The sequence below is a fragment of the Micromys minutus genome, assembly GCF_963924665.1.
Source record: "Micromys minutus genome assembly, chromosome: 1".
NCBI lineage: Eukaryota > Metazoa > Chordata > Mammalia > Rodentia > Muridae > Micromys > Micromys minutus.
The window spans coordinates 27978890-27992880 of NC_137969.1; the positions used below are offsets into that span (position 1 = coordinate 27978890).

The 13991-nt window shown below is 43.1% G+C and overlaps 1 protein-coding gene across 1 annotated transcript in view; it reads left to right on the forward strand.

Annotated features, from left to right (window-relative positions):
* The window catches only part of PISD (phosphatidylserine decarboxylase), a 48436-nt gene that overhangs the window by 14647 nt on the left and 19798 nt on the right, over window positions 1–13991 (forward strand). Inside the window, exon 3 of the mRNA XM_080909967.1 lies at window positions 8762–8937. Coding sequence (XP_080766093.1) covers window positions 8762–8937 — 176 coding nt within the window. The remainder of the gene's footprint in view (window positions 1–8761; window positions 8938–13991) is intronic.

Sequence of the window (13991 nt, forward strand, 5' to 3'; positions counted from 1 at the left end):
TACAGGATCCTATTACAGGTGTGAAAAGTACCCTTCTAGAAACAGGTAAGGCCACTAGGAAGCAAATCTCTAATGAGACGTTGACGTCCAAATAGCATCTCATTGTTGTGCATAGTGTCTGAGGACTGTTAAAGACACACAATCATTTTAAACCTGGCTGTGCTTTCCTGCTGGGTGTTGAAGACTCTGTGGGTGGCCAAAATTTATTTTTCTTTTATGTTTTTTGGTCAAGGCCAGTTGAAGATCTGGTCCTCAAGGTTACCTGGTCTTGGGAGGAGCCTCTGGCTCCTCTAGCCTTTCTTTTTTGACAGTTAATGCCTCTGTTAGGTAAGTCAAAGGCTTGGCTTGACCATTGCTTCATTTGGGAGTGTACAGTTCACTCCTCCCTGAACAGTGAACGAGTTACCTTCCACAGTTATATAGTACAGGACATTTTGAGTTTCCTGGGACTTAGTTGACCTTAGAGGATGAGGGGGATATATTCTTAATTCCGCTAACCACGTCAGTTTATGCCTCCAGACATGGTTGTTACACCCAGAGGCTCCACTGTATCAGTCAGGGATGTTCTGTGTTTAGGCAAAGCCTGAGTGGAAATGAAGCACTGTAAAATAAACCTTGATTAGATGCATCTCAGTCTGCTCTAGCTAGCATCTGTTGGCTCATCCTGTAAATTTAGCAAGGGCTACATAATCCTGAAAGTAAAAGAAAATTTGGGCATAGAAATTTGAGGGGAATTTCTCTCTTGTTTACAGAGCAGCTCTAACTGAAGGATGGCATCATAATTAAGAGCTGCCTGGGAGGCCACTTCTCATTTCTCATAGAAGGGATTTAGACCATGCACTGGTTGAGAAAGAGACACTAAAGCTTTCTCTTACGGACCTGAGGGACTTTAACTTGCTGCAGTCATCCAGGAGGCAAGCCAGTGGGGGACTGGAGGTGATCTTGGAGATTCCATTCCCATCTTTAAGGTGAAAATAAGATTGAGAGAGATGGATGGATGGAGGCTCACTTAATTTTCTTTGAGTCTTAGCCTAGCATCCAGAAAGGGCAACATGTAGCCAATCTGAGGATGGTCGGTGTGACCTAAACACACCAGGCTGGTTCCCAGTGTGGGGCTGAGTTCCATTTACCCAGGCCTGTAGTTCCATCTCTGCCACAGTTCAGGTATACCCTGGCTGTGGTTGTTGGATGTATTTTAGTTTACTTCTAACCCTGTCCGCAGGACAGACACTAGTTCCCTGCAGACCTCACTTGAAGGATAGATTGAGGTGCATATTACTTTCCCCTGCCACACACACACCCTTATCTGTAGGGCAGATCAAGGTTAAGATGACATGCATTCTAAGAAACAGAACTTTTTGTTTATTTCCTTTCCTGAGATCTAAATAATGGCCTTTTTTTTTTTTTTTTTTTTTTGTGCTGTAAGGTTAAGTAACCTCTAGCTCCTGCAAGAGTAGGACCCTGGTGAATCTGGAATATTAGCTGAAACAATTTAGGGATCAATTGTTGTGTCTTAGGGTCTACCTGATCTTGAGTCCATTTCTTTCTTTTGAGCTATAAAGATGTATTACTGTTATCATTAATATTACTGTTGTTGTTGTTGTTGTTGTTCCAAATAGGAAGCAAGGATAATAAACACTTGTGGTATTTTTTTAAATACTATATAACTATAAGTAAGCACAACAAAACACCAAACAAGACCACTCCATGAGTAGAAAAAAAGTTTGCTGGGGAACAGACTGCCAGGCTGTCTTACCAGGGTGGAGAACAGCACAGCCTGGGAGAGCAAGAGCCTTCCCAGGGTTCTTGAAGGCTAAAGGGCAGATCTTTCCCTCTTGTCTTGAATAGATAGGTTGCCCGAGGTGAGCCCACCAGGAGGGGTCTGTTCGTGATGCTCTCAGACCAGTTTATGGGTAGAAGGTATCGTTTTGAGGTGGATGGCTGCTTAGGGAGGAATGAGGAAACTGCAGTTATCTGATGAACAGAGTTCCCAAGTCACCGAGTTTCTGTTTCCTCATGGCCATCTATACCCCATTCAAGCTTGAGTAGCAATTGTAGAGTATTGGCAGCTGTGCCACTATCTTAGGGGCCCAATTTGTGACCCACCAATAAATTAGAAGAGCACTTCTTATAAGTCATCATATGTAAGTAGGCTTAAATCCCTGTACTCTAAAGGATAGTCATCAGAAAAAAAAAATGTAAGTCAGAAATTGTAGCCTCTTTGGGGGAGGGGGAGCAGATAAGTGATAGCCAGAGGGCTTAGTAGGGACAGGAAACTTTATGGTACTGCCATATTTGGTTTATGCTGTGTGGTTACATTAACCACAGATGGTAGTGAAGTCACATGGCATTGACTTTCTTTATAACATTAGCAATAATGGCTTCTGACTACATGGTTACTTCTGTCTTAATAAAGCCATCAGCCAAGATGGTGACATCGTTCAAGGTTATCCCTCATAAAGTGAGTCCCTCTCCCTTTAGACAGAAGACCCTGTGGGATCCACACGTCTCACAGATAAAGTCTTTTATCAGACACTTGCCCTTGTCTTTAACCAGACACTCTGGCTAGTTAGCATAGTTGTAGGAAGAAGCAGTACCATGACCCCAGCAAAAGAAACAAGGAAGGAATTTTGTTGTTTATGTTCAGGAAGCAGCAGAGCTCTGACCAGTGTGAGGTCTCTAATGGCTTTTTTTTTTTTTTCCCTAAAGAGAGGGAGAGAAGAAATTTAGATATCATCCAGTTCGTTAAAATAGTAGTTGGCCTATCTCAGTCTCAGAGGTGACAGAGGAGACAAGGTAGGAGATTTGGGTGCTTTGAAAAATCCAAAGGTGTGTCTGTCTCCATATAGTAACTGTTTCCCTAAAAATATCCTCCTTCAGGCAGAAGCAGTGATCAGGGTGAGGCAACATTGTTACGGAGCCAGACTACTTAGGTAGTATAGTTTTAGTACCTGTTCACAAGTTTCTAGCCACTAGTTTAATTGGTTTCCTAGAGTACATACATTCCTTTTTTTTTTTTTTTTTTTTTTTTTTTTAAGACTTATTATTTAAGTACACTGTAGCTGTCATCAGACACACCAGAAGAAGGCATCAGATCCCATTACAGATGGTTGTGAGCCACCATGAGGTTGCTGGGAATTGAACTCAGGACCTCTGGAAGAACAGTCAGTGCTCTTAACCACTGAGCCATCTCTCCAGCCCAAGTACATACTTTCTTACAAGGAATAGAGTTCATTCCTTGTAAGAAAGGAAGTAAAATTACCAGTCCCATTCCAGAACAGAGGAAGGGTTACTAGGTGCTTAATGAACACACCTTCTTATCCTTTCAGGGTTTAGCCTGATTTCTGATGAGTCAGTGTTCCCCAGAAGAAATCCTGGATGAACCCCCAAAGTGATAGTCTGGAGAAATCTCCAACACTGCAGACAGAATCGGCAGTTGAATGAAGTTGGTTGTGGGGTGGGAGGTGAGACCCATGCACGCAGCAGACACACAGGAAACAATGTTCTGCTAAGCAGAGATTGAACTTGGGAAGCTAAAAAAATCTAGTCTCTTTTCAAGGGGTCAGTTATTTTAAGTCTCTGAAGAGTTTTTCTTCCCTAATTTAAGGTTGGTCAACCTGAAGAAAGATGGTTGTTGGGTGGCTAGTCACTGTTGTGTCTAGAGCAGACCTTGAACTTGTTGAACTAGTCTGTCAGCAGAGGACCTGTTGTAGGGAGACAAAAATGCCTGCAAGGCTTTTGATTTCAGCTGTTAGGTTTTTGTCTCAAGTCAGAGGCTGGCCATCTTGGAAGGATGCCACATTTATTACCAAGCCAGGACCCTCTGCTTATCTGCCTGCCTACCCAGGTATCTAACTCCTGGTCATCAAACCCGCCTCCAACTCCAGCACCAGGGGATCTGACATCTTTTGCACTTGGCTGTACTCACATGAACACTAACATGTATAATTACAAAATAAGAAAGAGAAGGAAAAGTCAAGAGAAAAACCTGTAAATGAAGCTGGGTGTGGTGGTTGCTAGCTCTTGGGATACTGAAGTAGGAACACTGCTTTGAACTTGAGCCCAGCCTGGGATAAAGAGTAAGACCCTGCCTTAAAAAAAGAAAAAGAAAAATGGTAGCGGGAAACACTGAATACTGTGCCTATGGCTGTTGGCTGCAGACTGGGTGTCATCACCAATTAGTTCAGAAAGAGCAAAGTGAAGGGTAGATCTTTTTCTTCTTACGGGAGCCCACCAAGGATGACTATTCAGACACGGGTTATAGCCAGTTGAAAATCTTAACTAAAAAAAGGGGGTGGGGGCTGGAGAGATGGCTCAGTAGTTAAGAGCACTGACTGCTCTTCCAGAGGTCCTGAGTTCAAATCCCAGCAACCATATGGTGGCTCACAACCATCTGTAATGGGATCTGATGCCCTCTTCTGATGTGTTTGAAGATAACTACAATGTACTCATGTACATAAAAGAGAGAGGGAGACGGGGAGAAAGAAAGTCAGTCTTTATTTCAACTGGCTGGGAGTACACGTGGGTATTTGGAACCCAAGTACAACTCCAAGTGTTTATGGTAAGGGATTTTAAAGGCAAAAGTACTACACTTGGTATCTCATGCATCAGCTGCAGTGGGAGGTTTGGGGCAAAAAAGCAGTTTAATGCAGGTAAAATAAGTGGTTAGCCAGAGTGGGTCCTATACAAGCAGGTAGTTTAACAGAAGCTAAGTTAGCTAGGGCATCTTGAGCTCAGGTTCCTAGTATAGAGTCAGGTAATTTTCCATGGGATTCTCTATCAAGGCAGTTAAACCTAAAACCAGCAAGAATCCAGGATGGAAGCAGTATCTTGCATGGTCATACTCTGACAAGTATTTTTTGATCAGAGCTCTGTCTTTTTGGTTTTTAAGTTAGTATTATTAGGTTTCTGAGACAGCTTAAATAGATAGGAAGCAGTGGCTGGAGGGATGGCTCAGTGGTTAAGAGCACTAACTGCTCTCCTGGAGGACAGTTCCCTGCACCCTGCTCACAACTGTTTGTAACTGCAATATCTTACACCCTCACACAGACACAACACCAGTGCACATAGCCTAAACATAAATAAATTGAGGGAAAGAGGGAGTTAGGGAGGCGGGGAGAAAGAGAGTTTGACCTTCCAGGACTGTTTATTGAAACACACATTGAAGGGCAGCATCACTCCTGAGGGGGTGGTTGAGGAGGCTGCCAGAGAAAAAGATGGTTGTGACCCTTCTCTACATGGATGGAAACTATTGCAATATGTTGCTCATGTTTCCCTCTTGGGAGTCCCTTACTCCCAAAGTTGCCTGTCCAAGGCAAGACAGGCTGCCCCAACAGATAACTTGTCAAATAGGAGTGATTAGACAATAGGCAAGATTTATGATGTCTATATTTGCATTTTTTTTTTAATTTCTTTAGAGCACTTTATTTGATTCAATGCACACTAAAAATATTCACTTCTTCGACAATTACGTCAAATAGTTTTCTGAGGAGGTCTACAGTTTGAACTGCTTATGTTGAATTCTGTAAGAGGCAAATGATCTGCCACACATCTGCTGACACCTGACGTGTTTCTGATGCTGAATTCTACTTTGGTCACTTTATAGTCTACTTGTCCATACAGAAGTAGGACAACTCTTAATCCAGCGGAGAGCTGCACAGTCTAGAGCACACTTGATCTGAGCATCACAACGAAGAGAAAAAGAAACCAGAGCGAGTAGGTCTATCTGCTTCAGGTTCTGCTCCTGTCATCAGGTAGTAAAGAGAGTTATGTTTTCCAATTACCATTCAAGTGGGGATTGGCTCGTTTTCAGGATTTACCTAAAGGTCTCTTCTAAGTCATTTAAAGCCCCCAGTCCATGCACGTGTCCCACTTGGTGGACAGATGAGTAATCTAACCCCACCGGGTTTATTTCAATATTTTGATATTTCAATAATAAGCTGCTTCTGAAGATTTTTGAGACGTCTGTTCTCTATTAAAATAAGATAGAACCTCAAAATATGAATGTGAACATTAGAAATAGACAGCATATATTACAAATCCATTCTTGATAGGAACATTAGTAAGAATACACATTAGCTTAAAAAACAGGCTCAGCAAATGTTGCTGATCTGCCAGAGGTCTGAGCTCACTATTTACAAATAAGACAAAGTGAGATACAGAAATTGTACACATTTGGTAGCTGACAGGTTTCTGTTTACCAATAGTGGTCTACTGGAAACTGGTATGAAGAGACACCGGGTTAAAGTTAGTTGTTACCTTCTCAATCTAATTTACCTATGCAGAAAATTCTGAAATAAATGTTCTACCTTCAAGGGTGCGTGATCAGATGACCAGTAAGTGTAATTGTTTAGAAGGGTTTTCTGGAAATGATTCATAAATCTGTATGATCCACTACTGAGGTTATCATCATTTTAGTACACCACTGAAGTTGACTAAATGATCAATGGTTATGTTCCTAGACCCTACATCTAAGAAAAAAATAAAACTACTGCTGAGTTCTTTAACCAATTTAAAAACTAAGGCCCAATAGATCAAAATGAGAGAAAATACAGTGGCATGATTCAATGCATCTTTAGTGACATTCAAGTGGAATCTGATACTCATTTTTAACCAGAAAACAACCCATTTGTGTCTGTGGAGGGGAGGGTTTTACGTTGTCTGAGTTAACTGTGTGCTCTAGCAGAGACACATCTCACAACATTAGCCTTGCAGGCTTGCCCGACTCAGTATCCTGCACCAATTAACACACATGATCATCTACATTTCTAACAGCCAGAGAGCCATCTTCATTTGTAACAAGTCCCCAAACCTCTTCACTTCCAATTTTGTTCTTAAAGTAGCAAACAGAGTTCTCTCCCCTTTTCTCGACAAGAATGCTTTCTGTGTATTTGCATATTTTTTAAAAAGAGCCATTATATCAGTGAGCTGGCTTGGTGAGTGAGAGAAGGCTCTTGCCACTGAATTGGATGTCCTGTTTGATCCTCAGAATTCCTTTGGTGCCTGTACAAGACAGTCATGCCAGGCATACATGCACAGGTTAAATAAATACAGTTTTAAAAGAACCAGTTGTGTGAATGTAGTTCCATGGTGCAGCTCTAGTCAAATATGAGCAAGACCCCAGGCTAGACCCTAGGTTCAGCCCCAGGACTTCAAGGGGATAAACAATGACAAAAGAATGCACTGGTTATGGTGACACCACACAGAGGTCCAGCCCTTGAAAGCCAGAGGCAGGAACATTAGGCCAGTCTTAGTTTGAGGCTGACCTGGGATCTATGAGACCCTGACTCAAAACAAAACCAAATAACTAAAACCCACCACTGAGATGAGGCACTGTGGGCCTCCCCCAGTCAAGTCATGGCACAGATCTACTCTTCGCTGTTCATGACTCGTTTCTTGGAGTGATTTGGTTTCTTCAGTGTCTATATTTCAGGCATATTGCATGGTGGGTTTCTTTTGTTTTGTTGAGATAGAGTCTTGCTGTGGAGTCCAGGCTGGCCTTGAGCACTATCCCCCTTTCTCCACCCTCCTGAGTGCTGGGATTATAGGAGTGTACCACCACGTCAGCCAGTAGGCCGGAGTGCTGACGTATTCATCTAGAGATACACAGTGAAGTGATTGATGTTACCCAGCAAATTACTGAAATTATCATCTCATGTAACTCCTTTTCTCATTGTCAAGAGTACTCACATCTATTCTGTTTTGGCAAGTTATTAATATGTAATATTGTTAACAGTAATCTTTATATTATACATTAGACCTTCTGACTTACTGTCCTTTAGAACCACAACACTCTGTCCTTTCTGTCCCAGCTCTTACTCTAACCACCTTTAAAAACAGTTATTTTGCGGTGCTAGAGAGTGAGCCATTACACATGCTAAGCACATGCTCTACCACTGGGTTTTTAGCCCAGTCACCTTTCTAGATTGCATCTATGAGGAAGATCATGAAGCATGTCTGGTTGGTGCTGCTCCTTGTCAGGAGCTTGTGCATTTTAGAATGTCAGTGCCTAGCCTGACTTGTAAGGCCAGAATTGTAAATTACCTCGTAAGACTTCCAAGAGAAGAGCCCAGGTGACAGGGGGTATCTGTGTAGCAAGGTAGCTAGCTGAGCCTACCTTGATGAGTTTCCAAATCTCTCTCACCCTCTCTCGTTCATTTATTTATGATTCTGGTTTGTTTTTGTTTTTGATGTTGTGAGACAGGTCTAACTATGTAGCTCTGCTTGGCATAGACCTCAATATGTTGACTAGAGTGGCCTTGAATTCAGAGCTCTACCTGCCTCTGTCTCCCAAGGGCTGAGATTAAAGATGGAAGCTACCACAACTGATCTTCCTTTGTTTATTTATTTACTTTTTTAATGGTGCCAGGGATGGATCATAGGGCTTGTATAGCCTAGTGAGTTCTCTATTACCAAGCTAGATCAGTAGGCTGGTTTTGACCTGTTACTTTGAGATAGTGTCTCCCTGAGTCACCCAGGCTGGCCTCAGGAGTAGCTGGGATTACAGGCCTACATAATGCAGCCCAGCATACTTCAGAGTTTTTGTTTTTAGTCTATGACTGGTTCCCCAGCCAAGGCGCCTGTTCTCTCCTGAGTGACGTGACTTGGCAAAGGGTCTGAAGAGCTGTCCTTTGGTACTCCCCCGTCCAGTCACCTCCACTGAGGACTTCTTTCTGGCTCTTTGGTGGGCTGTGATTTCATGGCTCACTTTTACTTCTGTCTCTCGTGCTTAGAATCTTCTTTTTATTTTTTTCTGTTACAGGTGTCAGAAAAGTCCACACTGCTCCTGTCCGGTTCCCCTTCCTGCTGCGCCCTGTGCCCATCCTGTTGGCAACAGGTGGAGGGTATGCCGGGTTCCGGCAGTATGAGAAGTACAGAGAGCGGAAGCTGGAGAAGCTGGGGTTGGAGATTCCGCCCAGACTTGCAAGTCACTGGGAGGTAGGACAGATGTGTTCTCATCTCTAACAGCTGTGACTTTCTAAATGGAACTGTTTGAACAAATCACATGTGTTCTCTTGGGTCTCATGACTCTGGTGGATTTTGGATGGATATAGAAATCACACCTTTGATGTGCTCTAAAGCTTGTCTTCTATTCAGACCTGCCCCAGATCCCCCATGCGCTCTGAGCAGGAAGTGGTTGCTGGTGAAGTAATTGCTTGTACTCGCATTGCCATCAGCCATCTTGGTTGTTGTTCTGGGGCTAAGAAGGGTGACATGTTGGCCTTTGTGATAAGGATTCTTTCTCACCAGGAACCAGACTGTTACAATCAAATTGCTTTATTAGCACTCAGAATGCTCCATACCAGATTGTCACACGGGAGGGAAGGGGCAGCCACAGTGTTACTGAACAATGCATCTTCCACCTCTGCTTCCTATGGCCCAGATGAGCCTCTGGCTCAGTAGACATTCAGTGCTTGTTGAAATTTGATGTAAAGATGTCATTTTAGGGCCAGGAACATGGTTTATCAAGTAAGAGCATCTGAGTACAAGCATGAGGGACAAGCTGGATAGGGTCATGAGTACTTTCAACTTCACCACCATGGGAGGGGCAGACAAGAGGGTTGCTGGGGCTTGCTGCCTGTAACCTAGGTCCAGGTTCAGTGAGACACCCTGTTCCAAGGGAACAGGGTAAAGAGTGGTAGAGCCAGACACCTGAGATCTAACGTCTGTTCCAATACCAGCACATACGTGTCACACGCTACACTCATACTTTCCTTCATCTATAATTTAACAAATGAAAGACCTGATTTATCAAGTGACCTGTGACTGATCCCAGCCCTGGGCAGAAAAGGGTGAGGACTGAAGCGTTCTGGTGTTTGGATTTTCTCAGGACTCCCTTCATACTGTTCATCTGTCTCAGCTGAATCCAGTGAAAGATGGTGGCAGGACCTCAGCTTGCTGATGGCAGGTCACACATACCAACTGCATGAACGTGGAAGTGTCAGTCTCTCCCTGGTCCTCTGAATCTTTAATTGTGAAGTGGCAGTTTGGGCGGGAAAACAGCTGATGCTCCTCCATGTTCTACATCTCTGTCGCTGATTCTGTTGCCATTGCTGTGATGGGCTCCTTCTAGGATAGTTTCTGTAGTATTGTGGGTTTTGACCAATTTTCTCCAATAGAATCCAAAGTTAAAGATTTCTGTCTGTCCCCATCTCCTGTTACTTCTTTCCTATCCTTTTTTCCTTGTCTCCTTCCCTCTTCCCTTCCCTTCCTCTCCTCTCTCTCCCCTCCATTTCTCTATGGCACTGAGGATTGGACCCAGGGTGTCATGCAGGCTGCATGCGTGCTTTTCCAAGATATAGTCCTTTTTAATTTTACTTTGAATCAGAGTGTCACGAAGTTGCTTAGGTTGGCCTCAAGCTTGTCATTTCTTTACCTCATTCTCTACATGATATTAAAAGACGTGCACCATGATTTTTACGTGATGGTTGTAAAAGGATGGGGTTGGGGACCTTACAGGGTCCCAAGCTTAGACTGACAAGATTCTGATGTGGAATGACCTCTGCAGTGTGAGTTCTCAGACAGCTGTAGGTAAAGAACTGTGGAAGTTCTAGGTAACCATTCCTCATGTGAGTAACATGGGTTTTCCAGTCAGATGCCAGCATCTCATTCCATGGACAGTAGCGTGCACTGGGTTGACACTAGACTATTTTTGGTGACAGCAGGGTGAGGAGAGACTTGAACTGGCAGCACTCCTTGTCTCTAGTCCCTGCCTAAACTCAGTGCAAATGAAAGAGATTTTCCCAGTTGTGACCATTCGTTCTTGTGGAACTTTAAAATGATGAATTCAGGGAGCTAGGGAGGTGGATAATAGTGTTCACTAAACAAGGATAAAGACCCGAGGACAAGTCACTAGCACCCACATGAAAAGCCATTTGTGGCAGCATGTCCCTGTCACCTCAGCATTTGGTGCCAGAGATAGATATGTCCCAAGAACTCAAGGGTGATTTGAACTGTGGGTGCCTGGCTCAAGAAGTTTTAGGGGAAAAAAAGATTTTTAGAATGTTGTTTGAAGATTGTCTTAAGATTTTGGTGAAGAATGTGGCTGCTTTTTGCCCTTGTCCAAAGAGTCTGCTTGAGGCTAAGGCGAAGCGATTTAGATTAACTGCATTGACAAATGAAATCTCAAAATGGCCTAGCAGAGACTCTGTCCTGTGGGTTTCACTGTTATAAATAGCATTTTTTAAATTAAATGGAGCAAGCTTAGAAAGGAAAAATACAAAATGTATGGTTCAAGTATTAAAGGTGAACCGGGAAATGGAATGGAGCTAAATCCCGTGATCAAGGATATTAAATGGAATTAACGGAGTGATGACCCAGGGACAAGATTCTACCTACCTAAGCTTCCATCTAGAGAAAAGAAATTCGAGAAAGCTTAGGTGTTGATGTGATGGTTCATGCTTTTAATCTCAGCACTCAGGAGACAGGCATGCAGATCTCTGAGTTCCAGGTGAGTCTACAGAGCAAGTTCTAGAACAGCCAACCTTAGGCATTGAAGAAAACCATCAAAAACAAAAGGCTGGTGAAGATATAGTTGAACAAGTGAGATGTATTCTAGCCCCAGAAAGCAATAGAACTTGTTAACTTTAGCCATGTAGGCAAGAATAGAAGAAAGGGGCTATGGAATCTCCCTCCTTGACTAAGGAGAGTCGCTGAATGTGGCAAGGGTGTCCCTGCATGGAGGCCCAGAGAGGCCATTGTGTGGAGCTGTGAAGGTAAGGCCTGATGGCTTTGGAGACCCCAAGAGGTCCGAGATGCCAGAGCTGTGTGATACCTGCCAAAGAGAGCAACTAAAGGAGTGGAACCGGCCCAAGAGAAAGAAGTGTGTTGTAGTCAACAAAGCAGAAAGGAGTTAGGAGATCTAGAGCATTTTGATATCATACATAGAGGTGTAGAGTTTGGAGTTTGCACAGCTGGTTTTTCTCTCTTGTGTTTGTGCAGTATTTCCCCACTGTGCCCCCTTCCTTATGCACATGATGTGGTGGAAGGATGTGATCTACTTTTTATTTTGATTTTATAGGGAGTTACAGTTAAGAGATTACATGACTCTCAGAAGGGACTTTGAACTTTGGACTTTTAAACATTGTTGAGATTGTGATAGACTGTGGGGACTTTAGAAGTTGGACTAAATGCATTTTGCGTTATGTAACAGCAGCAAGCTTCAGTGTGTATATTCCCGTGTAGCCACGATCACACGCACATCTACTTCCTTGCAGTCAGTGTCCTCCACACCTCCAGGTAATCAGTGATCACCATGTACTAGATCTCCTGTTGGACAGCTTTATAGAAATGGAACCATGCAGTATTGTGTGTTATATGTGGTTTTATTGAGCATAACATTTTGGAGACTTGTACTGGGGCATGGTGACATGCACCCTTAGTCTCAGCACTAGGAAAGCTGAGGTAGGCAGCTCTCAGAGAGTACTAGTTAGTCTCCACTGGGAACTCCAGGCTGGCCAGGGCTATATTATTTAAACCCTGTCTAAACAGGGAAAGAGGAGGTGAGGAAGAAAGAGCAGAGAAGAGGAGGGGAGGGGAGGGGAAGAGAGGAAGAACATTTTAGTTAACATCACATATGGTGTAGTTCGGATTGTTTTTTCTGCCAGATAGCACAGACATTCCCTCACCTGGGGTGCAGCTGTTTCCTGACAAACCTATCATGGCTTGAAATGTATTAAGTAAAAATTGTATTTAACATATCAGGCCTACTGAGCATCATAGCTCAGCACCTCAGTATATTGTAGCATAAAGGCTGTGCCTTTGTGTTTTTGTGGTTGACTGGCTCATGTAGTTCTGTGCCACTGAACAAAATCTATGTAGTGTTGCAATGCATGTCATTGGCCAAGGAAAAGATCACACTGCCAAGTCTGACTTGTACTGAACGCATGCACTTCTGAGAATGGGGAAGTTAGACCAGAGTTGGGAAGAGTGTGTATGTACTACAGGGTGTTCTTGGTGGGAGAGTGTGTGTGGATGCTGCAGGGTGTTCTTGATCCTTTTTGGTTGACCACAGGCTGTTTGTAGCCTTTCTACTGTATATATAGTACAATCGATGTTAACATTATATGTAAATGTTGGGAATTTTCTAATTCTTAGTCTTTAAAATTTTTTATGTATACAGTATTCTATATGCATGTATGCCTGCACACCAGAAGAGGTCACTAGATCTCAGTATACCTGGTTGTGAGCCACCATGTGGTTGCTGGGAATTGAACTCAGGACCTCTGGAAGAGCAGTCGGTGCTCTTAACCGCTGACCCATCACTCCGGCCCTCTATTTGTTTAGATTTACTTATTGTATATGTCTCAGTATCTTACTGTGTGTGTGTGTGTACATGCACATTGCATGTATTCCTTGTGCCCTTGAAAATCAGAAGAGGATACCAGGTCCCCTGGAACTGGAATTAAGATGGCTGTGAATATCACAGAATTGATGCTGGGGCTTGGAGCTATTATTTCAGCTCCTACCTTTCTTTTATATTACTTAAAATTAAAATTACTTGGTCATTTACTAAGTATATATTTTATAAGAAATTTACCAAACTTTTGAAGATAGTTATATCATCTTACATTCTCATTAGCAGTATATTGAAATTTCTGTGATCTTTAATTTTTAAAAATAATTTATATAACTTAATGGGTGTGTTTTGCTTATGTGTAATATGTATGCCCCATGTGTATACCTGATGCTGAAGAGGTCAGAAGAGGTTGTCAGAATCCCTGGAACTGATATTAAGGATGATTGTGGGTGCTAGGAACAAAACCCAGCTCATCCATCTACAAGAGCAGTAAGTGCCCTTAACTGCAGACATGTTGAATGGCTGAAATGCTTCAAGGAAAACGTAAAACAGGTAAAGGACACCGGGCATCCTGGGCTAGGGTGAGGCTGTGCTGTTGTTGTACCTAAGTGGTCAGGAACTGTCCACAGAGACTGAATAGGAGCAGGGTGACTAGACAGCACTGGGTCTGGGCTGGACCGGGCTTTGAGGAACT